This window comes from Cyprinodon tularosa, unplaced genomic scaffold, assembly GCF_016077235.1.
Source record: "Cyprinodon tularosa strain WSP-4 unplaced genomic scaffold, ASM1607723v1 ctg56, whole genome shotgun sequence".
NCBI classification, from domain to species: domain Eukaryota; kingdom Metazoa; phylum Chordata; class Actinopteri; order Cyprinodontiformes; family Cyprinodontidae; genus Cyprinodon; species Cyprinodon tularosa.
In genome coordinates this window covers 1724098-1735873 of record NW_024039296.1, presented here as the reverse complement: position 1 = coordinate 1735873, position 11776 = coordinate 1724098, and the positions used below count along the sequence as shown (strand labels likewise).

The following is an 11776-nucleotide window of genomic DNA, read 5'->3' as shown; positions in this document are numbered from 1 at the left end:
CTGCAGCAGCTGAAGGCAGGCAGGCAGGAAAAGAGAGGAGGGGACTGGGTGGGATCTGCTCCTTCACTCAGACACCATTTGGACTGACCCTGCTCCCAAATGACACCCATTTCTAGATTATTTCTTTGATTAAAATTAGATAAACAGATTTTTTATTTTTATTTCTACATTTCATTAATTTAAATTATATCTTCATTAATAATGTCATCTTACACGGTTTTATCATTTTTAAATTAAAGCACATGTTCTTTGATATAAGCTCATATTATTAAAGTCGTGAGATTGAGCATAAGCCTGCATAATTGACAGAGAAATAAACATTTAAAAGAAAATCGCGTGGTAACATTTTACGCACCTGCCACAAATGATATAGTTTATTTTTTTTTCAAATCCTCGTTTGTCGTGATTTTTTTTTTCCCAAAAGTTTTTCTCAACATAAACACTGCTGCGCCTGCAGACGTTGAGCTAAGCCAGAGCGCCATCTACTGCCACCTTTCAGGCAGAACATTTTGTAAACCATTTCAATGTGGGTGTGGGTGATGGGGTGAAGAGTAACTTTACTTCCAACTTTTCTGAAGAGTGAATGGTTATGCACCTCCAAACATTATGCAGCCGTTAGAATAACGAAAGAAGAAGGCATGGTGAGATGTATGAAATGGGTTTCTGCGGCAAAATCCAAGCCCCACATTAACATTAAGAGCAATGCAAAGTCCTGATAGATCATGCTTCTGTTCCACATGAAGAAAGAAATAGTTTTGGTTAGACTTTTCCCAGGGAGATGGAATTTACATAACAACACTACATTTTATTCCCCTGAACTAATGCTAATGAGACTGAGTAAGTATTGTATACATGCATTCGAATATACATTGCGCAAAAAAAGAAAAAAGGGAACACGTAAATAACACACAAAATAAGTCAATCAATCTCTCATGCTGTTGTGCAAATTCTTGGCAATTAGCAAGACACACTAAATAAAGGAGTGGTTCTGCAGGTGGGAACCAGACACCACGTCTCAGTATCTATGCTTTCTGGCTGATGTTTTGGTTGCTTTTGAATGTTGGTGGAAGACATGGGGAATGTGGAGTCAACACGTCATCTCCATGTCATGTATTTAATCTACCCTGCCAATTAACCAGGTGAGTCCAATCTGCACAGGTTAATTCACGGTGAAGATTGGACTCACCTGCTTCAGTGGCTGGGTAGAACAAATACATGACATGGAGATGACTTGTTGACTCCACATTGCCCATGTCTGGTTGGTAGTGCTTTCATATTCGTGGTGGAATGAGAAACCCACACAAGTGGCTCAGGTAGCTCATCCAGGATGGCACATTAATGCAAGCTTCGGCAAGAAGGTTTGCTGGTACTGTGAACGTAGAGTCAAGAGGCTGGAGGCACTACCAGGTGACAAGCCAGTACACCAAGAGATGTGGAGGAGGCCGTAGAAGGGCGACAACCAAGCAGCAGGACCCCTACCTCCTACTTTGTGAAAGGAACCCAGCAAAATGACCTCCAGCAGGCCACAAATGTGCATGTGGTCTGCACAAACGGTTAGAAACTGACTCCATGAGGAGGGTATGAGGGCCTGACATCCACAGATGGGGGTTTAGCTCACAGTCCAACATTGGCATTTGTCAGAGAAGGATTGGCAAATTTGCTACTGGGGTCCTGTGGTCTTCACAGGCGAAAGCAGGCTGACAATGAACACATTTGACAGAATCTGCAGACATCAGGGAGAGCGATCTGGTGCCTGAAATCATATGCTGTTGTGGTTGGCCCCGGGGTCCCCTAATGCAGGACAGTGCTAGACTTCAGATGGCTTGAGTGTCTCAGCAGTTTTTGCAAGATGGAGGCATTGAAGCTATAGACTGGAACCACCCGTTCCCCAGATCTGAATCCGATTGAGCATATCTGGGACATCATGTCTTGATCCATCTACCGATGTCCGAGAGGAGATCCCTCAGGAGACATCCACTACCTCTTCAGGGTCATGCCCAGGTATTGTAGGGAGGTCATACAGGCACTTGGAGGCCACACACAATAGTGAGCCTTATTTTGACCTGCCTTACATCAAAGTTGGATCAGCCTGTAGTTTTTTTTCCCACTTCAATTTTGTATGTCACTCCATATCCAGGCCTTCATTGCAGTGGTGGAGCTAGAGGGTTAGTTGGAGTGGCTATTGCCACCCCAGAAGAAATCCTTGCCACTTCTGTTGCAACCCCGCTGAAAACATTAACACTGTTTGAATTTTACAAACATTTGCAGGGAAAAAAAAGTCAAATTTACCTGGGGACTTGAATGCATCCTAAAGCAGTAAGCTTCTGCTACGCTTTTAAATAGAAGACCTTAAGCACGAGCTTTATCAAACGAGAAGGCTTCTTTTAAGATGCGCCAAAAGTGGAGGGAGACCAGCTTCTCTATTTGAGTTTATTGTGTTTTTGGAACCTTACATAAAAACCCACCTTAGGAAAACAATGGCAGATAATAGATTAAGTCACCTGGGCGTACTTATTGACAAATCAAGGAGGACATATTTCCTAAACATGAAACACTTTGTAAAACATTTTGCTCTATCTCAACTAAACCGCTGAATGTTGTTGTTCTGATTGCTTTTTGTGAACGTGGTGTCATATCACTGAGCAGTGGTCAACTATAGTCAGTTTTAAAAGGGCTGTATGATTTTTTTGTTTTGTTGTACTATTATTCTTTTTGGGGTACACATTTAAATGTGCACAACTGCTTGTCCTGCCTGGTTTGGACAGGTCCATTGAGTACCTGTTTATTTCTATTTTTGCTGTATATTTAATCTATAATACATTGTACAGTACATAATTGTATACATTTTGGAAAATAAACAACTTTAATTCAATCAATATACATTTTGCAGAAGATAATTGTTTTGTAGTCTAAATGAACACTTTAAATATTACCTTGCCAACCCCTGTTTTAAAAGCCTTGCTCTGCCACAGCTCCACCGGTTAATAAATTTGATTTCAATTGACTTTTTTTGTGATTTTGCTGTCAGCAAATTTAACTTTGTAAAGTTTATTCTCATATTCAAAAAGAATATGTCATACATTCAGATATAGGTTATTTGAATTTTCCCTTTATTTTATTTTATATTTTTTTTGAGCAGTGTACTAATGTAGAACCATTTTAAGTAAAGCCCTTAACTAAATCAATCAACATTCCTTTAGATAAGACTCCACTTTATTTGACTGCACTATTTTTAAAAAGCTCATGCACAACAGAACTCAAAATAAATAGAATAGAAATGTAAACAAATGAAAACGTCACTTTCAATCATAAAAGTAGATATCATACATCAACATTCCTTTATAGGTTCTCATAATAAAAAAGGGACTGTATTTAAAGTGTTTTTTTTTACATTTAAAACTTAAAAGCACGTTTTTCAACACTATTTCTTTTGAAAACATAAAACAATTTCCAGTGCATAAAAACCACAAAACTTAAATTCAAACAAAACATATGGACAATGAAATGCAAAGGCAGCTTACAATTAGTGATTTCTAAATGCCTGCACATCCCACAGCTGTAAACATTGCAACTATATAAATTACATAGTAATAATGGCAACCTTTATAATTTGACCACAAAACGTTTTTTTAGACCAACCTCGGAGTACATCACTGCACATAACCCCGTTCACTATGTCAGAAGTACATCACGTTTTGCCACAAACAAAATAAATGATATTGAAAGCAATTAATGTTAACCATGTTGAGATTTAAAAGCACCAGTCAGACGGTTTTGAAAAAATTCTCTTCTATGATCTCAGTGAACCTCTCCTTCATCTGCTGACGAAAGCCAGAGTACCAGTCGAGCAGCCTCCTCCTCCGGTCCACCCTTTGCTCATGGCTCATTCCCCTCTCTCTCTCCAAGATGGCCGGCAGTTCCCTCCAGTCGCTGATGAAGATGAAGGGCGCCCCTGCAGCTTTCAGGAGCCGTAGTGGGGAGCCAGAACCTGCTGCACAGTTCCCAGGAGTGAGGACATCTTCCACGACGGGCACCGAGCCGTACGAGCATGCCTCATAGATGCGGTAGCACTCTGTGTTGATTCCCACCGGGCTTAGGGTGAGCTCGCTCTGGGCCAAAGCCGTCTGATAGCGTCTCAGACTGTCAGCCGTTTCCTGTGGAAGCCATCTAGTGCAAGAATGAAGTTTATCTTAATCAGACCTGGAGATTTTATTACAAAAATACAAATACACCACCTGATACACTGCTTTGAAAAGTCAGACTAATCTGATCTTGCAAATGAAAACATACATGACGATCCTGTTATTTTAAATGTGTTGATTTAAAAGTCTTTAAATCATAAATTAACTGCAGACACAGATGGCTAGAACTTGTTTTTGTCACGGAAATGTAGCACCTGAAGAAATGGACATTATAACTGGATATAACTTCAATATGCAACCATAGCCCAACACATACATAAATAAACCACTGAATAAATATTATTATATTATAATTAAATAAAATGTAACTGAAATTTGTATTCATCACATGGTATTATGTTTTTCATCAGGTCTTGTAAGCATTTCACACCTCATTCCAAAGGTTTCTGATATTCTTGGTTGTTGGATTCAACAAACAAAATCATTTAAGGTTAAACATTTTTAAAAAATAGTATTCCGATTGGAATTTATTCAAGCATTTAGGCTAATGTTTAATCTTGTGAAATGATATGTCATTTCTAAATGTTGAGATAGGAAAAGATCAATTTGGAGAAGCAAAGACTAAAGTCCAGACACTAATATTGGAGTTTTAACTTATTAATATGTTGCTCTTTACAAGGTTCAACAATAATTAAAATTTAAAATTAAGTGTGCAAAACCACACATTACATCTTCTAACATGTCATTAATTATGAAGGGAAGAGGGAGGCAGAAAAGGAGATTATGAATGAAATAACTGCTTGTAAGTTCTGAAAGAGAAAGCAGTCTTCACTATGTTTTTTGTTTTTCTTTTGTAATCAAAGCAAATGTTTTTCTTTTCTTTTTTTTTTTTAAACAGTCAAAGTCATAACCTCATTTGATTTAAAATAAGCATTTTCCCACTCAAACCCATACATGTTTAGCTTTCTCTGATTAAAACTAATGTGTTTCAGCTGTTTTCAGATTGTTGTTTTCCCTTTATATTTTCCACATTGCTCCTTAACTTCTGGTCTCTGTCAACCAGGAACAGATTTTATATTTATTCTAAACCATTATATAAACAACTAGAAGAAAAAATATTGTACAAGTAAGGAAAATAAGAATGCTCTGGTTTTTTTTAACCAATAAAATAGTAAGAAAAGACTTACTTTTCCCTGGCAGCTGTGAGGCATTCCTTATCTAGGCCAGACTGTTTCAGCACATTCATCAGGACTTCCCTGGAGGAATTTTTGTAAACAGTACCCAGGAAGTTACAGAGGTATGGCCGGTTGGAGGTTATCAGCTGTGCATTGGCTCTGATCATAGGGAACTCTCTGTATCTGATAAGAGACAAAATTATCACAGGTCAGGAGTTGTACACAACTGTTTGCTGTTAGATAAGACATATTGATGCAACTCAGTATGCTAAAAAAGGTCTACATATGCAACCGGCTATAGGAATGATAAAAAAAGGCATACGTTGCAACACCCAGAGGCCACTGGAACACATCCTTGTCGTTGACCCACGGGCTGTCGTAGACCAGGAACAAGAGATCTACAAAGCCGCCGTTTCTCTTCAAATGCGGGGCGATCCAGTCGTTGTTGCATTGTTCGTTGCCCAGCAGCACCACCGCCACATGCGATACCGTGTTGGACTGAACCAAAGCTTGAACATGCTCCAGCCACCTCATGGAGTAAGACACCTTCTGCTGTTCTCGGCCGTTGAGAACCAAAACCAGGCTGTTCATTTCCAGAGGAACGTGTCCCTGAACCACTGCTGGGCCGGTGTAAAAACTGACCACAGAAGAAGGAATGAGGTCATTCTTATTTGTTTGTTCTTTCAGTGGTCATGATATGAAGTTGAGTTTAAAGAGGACTGACGTCTAAATATCTCTTCACTGGGCTTTACCTGAAATCGACTTTTCCTAACTGAAGCTCCCCTTCCCTCCACTGTGCTACTTTGTCAGTTGGGTTAAGGGGTCCTTCTAAAATATGTTCCCAAAGGTACAGCCCTGAGGAAAATGTAACACAACATTTATTATGCTTTAAAACAAAAGCTCAAGTTCCTAACATATAGACCACCAATGTTTTTTGATTATTAAAAGCTGTCAAGTAGATGTTAATGATATTGACTACAAATTTGCTCACAATATTTTGTGTAGCTATTGTCATAGTGGTAAGAGATGACTAAATTTACTAAAACAAATTAATTTACTACTCCTCTTTCATTGTTTTTTAAGTAACTAGGTTTCTCTCAATTATACACAGATAAGACCTGCAGCACATGGCTCAACTTTATGACCCAAACTTGACCAGCTTAGAAAACAAAAAACTATACTGAATATTTAAAAATGAAAGCCTTCCTTTTTGTAGTAATAAGGCATATATTAACTTGACAATAGGGATACAGTGTGTTTAAAGATCTAAAATTGCTTGAAAAACTTTTGGACTGCACATGCCTTTGTCTTGAAGTAATCCCGATGACGATAATCACCAAAAACTATGGCAACACCATTCGTCACCAGGTGTTGCGACGCCAGTCTCGTTTAGGTGTAGCGACACAAGTCGCCACCAGGTGTGTACAAACAAGTTGCAACCAGCTATGGCGACATATGACGCCAAAGTTTCACAACTTACCTCGTGAGCTGAACTCAACTAACCCCATATAGCGGGGGTCACCAACGTGACCCAAGGGGCGGTGCAAGGACCACATGGGGTGTCCTCAAAGTCTTCTAAAAATATAACAGCCAGTTGGCTAGGTTTGAAATTTTATTATAATGTACAAAGTTTAGGTGAACGCTGACCCTTGCAGTCCAGGGGTCAGTATTGGTAACCCTTCCTATAACTCAGTACCCTTGAAGTGGCCCTCAGAATTAAAAAGGTTGGTAACTCCTGCCATATAGCCTTTACTACAGTAAAACAACTAACCGTACTCACCAAGTGGCAGGCACCTCCAAAATCAAAACACATACCTATACATAGGCACACAAACAAATGCATATATATATATATATATATATATATATATATATATATATATATATATATATATATATATATGTTAGGGATGGAACGGTTTATGAAAACCGTCCAAACCGTTCGGTTCGACTGTCTTGGTTCGGTTCGCGTGTGTTGGGTTCGGTTCATGCGCTGGTCCTTTTTCTCATAGGCGAAGCGTTTACACTCCAGAGCAGAAGGTGGCGGTACTGCGACCAAAGTCAACCACCAGTAGTAAACAAGAAGAAGAAGAAGAAGCGAAGCCGCGTAGCCGGGGCCGTTTCTCAATTCATGAGAACGCGAGTACGTACTCGCGTTCTCGTCAAGTCCGTTCTTGGCGAGAATGCAGGAAGATCGGACTTGGCGAGAACGCGGGCACGCAAGCACGTGTACTGGAACAGAAGCGTACTCGTGACGTCATCACATGCAACGATCTTTAGCATTTCTTTAACAGTCAAAACTATGTATTCCCTACACAAAACATTTTGAAAACCATATTTTTAATTTCTAAAGCTTAAAAAACATTTTAAAAAATGACTGAACCGCAAAAAACTGCAGTCAGAACGAGCGGTAGTTCACACATAACTAGACCGAGAGAAGTGCACTACAGACGGGGTAACATTAGTCCTGGCTGCGGTTACCCTTGGAGGTCTGCTAGTCACTCTGGTCTGCTCAACGTCGGACTTTTTTTTTTTTTATTTCGCACTAAATCTGTAAACAGGCCACACAGGGAGGCTTAAATGTATAATGTTATCGCCTCAAACGATTTCAAAACGTACTTTTGAAGAACAACAGCAGGAGAAAAGGGAATGTTTAACTTAACACTGCTAGCGCTGTCTCGAATCAAGCTGCGGCCGCAGGGCATTCTGGGGAAGCAGTCAGTCTGAAGAACGCACAAGTCTGCTCTGATGCATGCTCGATAAAGAGGGCGGGGCGAGAACAACATCCGGGGATTTGGTGCGTTCTCGAGAATTGGAACGGTACTCGTGCTGAGGCTGATGACGTGTCACGAGTACACGAGCACACGAGAACGCTCAAGAACGCATATTGAGAAACGGCCTGGGTGTAGCAGAAAAAAATCAGTTGTTGTGGAGAATTGTGTGGGTATGGCGAGTGGGAAAGAACAAGAGTTGAAAGACGCGCCAGCAGCACTTTATAGGTCAGCTGTATGGGACCGCTTTGCATTTAGAGTGACCTACGATGACGGTGGAAAGAAAGTTGTGGATAAAAGTGCAACAGAGTGCAAGCATTGTGCAACACGTTTTGTTTATGCTAACAGCAACATGATCAACATGTCATGCTAACCCCGAAATCCCACATACTCCATCAGCGCTTCGCTCCAGACCACCTGCGCAAAGCAAAGCCTACAGCGTCCGCTGTGGCTCCCGTCCGCTCCGCTCTGAGTTCCTTGGAAATCGTAAAGGCCATGCGCGAGATGATTGGAGATCGTAGAGGGCATGCGCGAGATGATTAAATTCAAAGCAGCAAAACATGCGGAAATGATCCAGGGTTTCCGTGGATCATTAAAAATAATTACAATTCATACATTTTTGGGGATTTTTTCCATTAATTTTTATGGGATTTCGGTGTAACAATCAACATATACCGAACCAAACCGAAAACCGTGAACCGAACCGAACCGTGGATTTTGTGAACCGTTCCACCCCTAATATATATATATATATATAAATAAAAGTGTAGCATATATATAAAATGCAGTATGTGTAATATATATAAAGTGGCCTACCTATTGCAGCTTTCCCCCAGATTTGAATCTTGTAACTTTTGGGTTTATTTCTGTCAATTCGACCCATGTACTGCTTGAAAGCCTGTCTCTTCTTGTTTAAAGCTGAATTGTACTCCACCTCCTCATCCTCCCACGGATTCCACTCATTTGCTACAAAAGGGGCCCCGCCATCTCTGACACCACCTAAAGACAAAACACGGCATCATCTTTTCACCTACAGACTGACATTTTTGGGAAGCCTTTATTACGCATCCGACCACAAAGCCTGTGTTTGTAGGAATTACCCGCTGGTGCGATGCTGTCTTTCTTCACCACCACCCGGTGAACGCGGGAAATTACTTTGTTGCTAAAGAACACATTATAAGCGGCATAGAGCGAAAAGGCCACATATGCAAAAATGATTAGAAGAAATAGCTTCCTTTTTGGTATTTTCATTTTCTTATTTTAGCTCAGGTTACCATTGTGCGGGTAATCTCCGTATATTTTGTTCAAGGACCCTTGTTTACATCACAGGGACCCATGATTTAGTTGGCCTCCAGAAAAGCCTGACCTAAATGCGCATTTTAACATAAAAAAATCAAGGTGAAATAATAAAAGTATTTTATTTCGGGTATAAAAATGTTTATCCCAATAATTTTTTGGGAAAACTGATTATTTATGGGTCGATAAGAGTAGAGGACATTTTTTGTCAAACATGTAACATCACTGTTACGTATAAGATAGTATTTTCGCGAAGGCAGACCAGACAAGTCCGGTGAAGCTAGACGCAAGGTCGCGTCCCCAACTGTGGGGTTGAGGTTTTCTTTTATTTTGGGGTAAAGATGATGTCCTCCGTGCTTCGGTCAGGGGTCTTTTCCCCCTACTTTCAAGCGACTAAACACGGTGTTAAAAGCCTGGTGTTCCCTGGAGCCAAAGAGTTTCTACCTGCTGCTGGTAAGGATGAGCTGTAACGTTAGCCACCGGGTTGCTAACTAGCTTAGTGACGTAACATACAAGCTTCAGAAACGTAAACAGATTTTTGCGGTCTGTAAACTTGTAAAATGTGTAAACTAAACATTTATTTTAATGTAATATAATAAATACCACCTGAATTCAGCTAGTAGAATATTGTCTTTTTCCCTTAAGGAAATGTGTGGCATGAGTGAATAAATCCTTTGAACATGAGGGGGGAAAATGACTTCAGAATAAAGTTATCTTCTTCCTTTTTAATGTATCTTATTATCATTATATATGCAGGATTTCCCATCCCAAATTTGACTTAAAACCAAAAATAAGAAACTACTACAATCTCAATGTCCCCTTTTTATTGATGCTTAATGTGAAATTGTCCATGCTGTATATGTGAAAATATGTTTAACTTACTAGTATTTGAGTTGCAGATCAATTTGTAATTTGACCTTCTCTTGTTGACCTTAAACAAGAGAAAAGGTGTCAGTCTGTAACTTAAAAAAACGACTAGTATGCATTTATGCTACACTGGCTGGTTATATCATTTTGATCATGTAGATCTGTAAATCAGTGTTGTAATTTCATCTTTAAAAGGCTTTTTTTTTAACATTTTGTTAACAGTTATCTTCACTATTTTTATATTATATAATATTATATAATATATATTATATTATATTTTTTTCCAGAAGTCATGTAATAAGTTAAAAGAATTAATCTTTGAATAATTTGATTCGTTAAAACAAAAAAGAGGTAATAAACAGTTTTGACGAATGAAAAAATCATACAGGTCAAAGAGGCTAATAATTATTAGTAATAAACGGCTGAATTATGAGAATCTGTTGACACTACAAGTAGTTTTTCACTAATTTGGAGCAATTTTCGAAATACAATTATAAAAAGTCTCATTGGCAGTTGTGACACACAAGTATTGGGCAAAACATTGGTGAATTATCTACCAAATGTGGTCATCAGACGATTATAGTTGTATTTAAGTTATTTTCTTTCACCATAGCTGAAGAATTTTTTTTCCATTTCTAATGTGACTGGGATGTTTAATAATAATCATCAAAAATGAAATCGGAAAACTGCATCACTATTATAACTCTGTCTTTAACCAGCTCCAGCCGGATCCCGCCATGCCCACACAGACATCAAGATTCCGGACTTCTCTGACTACCGTCGGCCCGAGGTCTTGGATCCCCAGAAGTCCTCCCAGGAGAGCAGTGAGGCCAGGAGGACCTTTTCCTACCTGGTGACTGGAGCTACCACTGTGATCGCCGTGTATTCAGCCAAGACGGTGGTCACCCAGTTTATCTCCTCTATGAGCGCGTCAGCTGATGTTCTGGCCTTATCCAAGATCGAGATCAAGCTTGGCGACATCCCAGAAGGCAAAAACATGACCTTCAAGTGGAGAGGGAAGCCCCTGTTCGTACGTCACCGCACAGAGAAGGAAATCGCAGCAGAGGCTAACGTGAATCTGGGAGAGCTGCGCGACCCCCAGCATGACAAAGATAGAGTGCTCAACCCCAAGTGGGTCATCGTTCTCGGCGTGTGCACCCATCTTGGCTGTGTGCCCATTGCTAATGCAGGAGAATACGGTGGCTACTATTGTCCGTGCCACGGCTCACACTACGATGCTTCTGGACGAATAAGGAAGGGACCTGCTCCACTCAACCTTGAGGTCCCCTACTATGAGTTCCCAGATGAGGAAACGGTTATTGTGGGATAAAAGCAAAGCTTTTTAAACTCCTCCCTCTGATATATATCTTCAGTTGATTCTCTTAGTTTGAGGGGGGCATAAATCCATGCTTGCTAATAGTTATTTGCAAATGCGCCTCTCAGTCTTGAGTGAATCTTCTCCTTTTCACTCATCTGAATTGTTTCTGCTGCACAGACAACAATAAAAGTACCTTAACCATCTAAA

The 11776-nt window shown here is 39.9% G+C and overlaps 2 protein-coding genes across 4 annotated transcripts; one reads left to right on the top strand and one right to left on the bottom strand.

Moving 5' to 3' along the window:
• Positions 1 to 2630: 2630 nt before the first annotated feature.
• rxylt1 (ribitol xylosyltransferase 1) lies at positions 2631 to 9415 on the bottom strand. Of its 3 annotated transcripts, XM_038305514.1 has the most exons (6): positions 9189 to 9415; positions 8905 to 9087; positions 6070 to 6172; positions 5640 to 5954; positions 5330 to 5500; positions 3135 to 4167 (listed from the first exon to the last, which is right to left on the bottom strand). In XM_038305514.1, the coding sequence occupies exons 1-6, from the start codon at positions 9337 to 9339 to the stop codon at positions 3765 to 3767; spliced, it is 1326 nt and encodes a 441-aa protein (XP_038161442.1). In that variant the 5' UTR covers positions 9340 to 9415; the 3' UTR covers positions 3135 to 3764. The 3 variants fall into 3 exon arrangements, with proteins under 3 accessions (XP_038161443.1, XP_038161444.1, XP_038161442.1); XM_038305515.1 differs by lacking the exons at positions 6070 to 6172; positions 9189 to 9415 and having other exon boundaries at positions 2631 to 4167; positions 8905 to 9043; XM_038305516.1 differs by lacking the exons at positions 5640 to 5954; positions 6070 to 6172; positions 9189 to 9415 and having other exon boundaries at positions 2631 to 4167; positions 8905 to 9042.
• Positions 9416 to 9638: 223 nt separating this feature from the next.
• LOC119796792 (cytochrome b-c1 complex subunit Rieske, mitochondrial-like) lies at positions 9639 to 11776 on the top strand. The gene is made up of 2 exons (XM_038305517.1): positions 9639 to 9837; positions 10971 to 11776. Exons 1-2 carry the CDS (start codon positions 9726 to 9728, stop codon positions 11579 to 11581), a joined length of 723 nt encoding a protein of 240 aa, XP_038161445.1. The 5' UTR covers positions 9639 to 9725; the 3' UTR covers positions 11582 to 11776.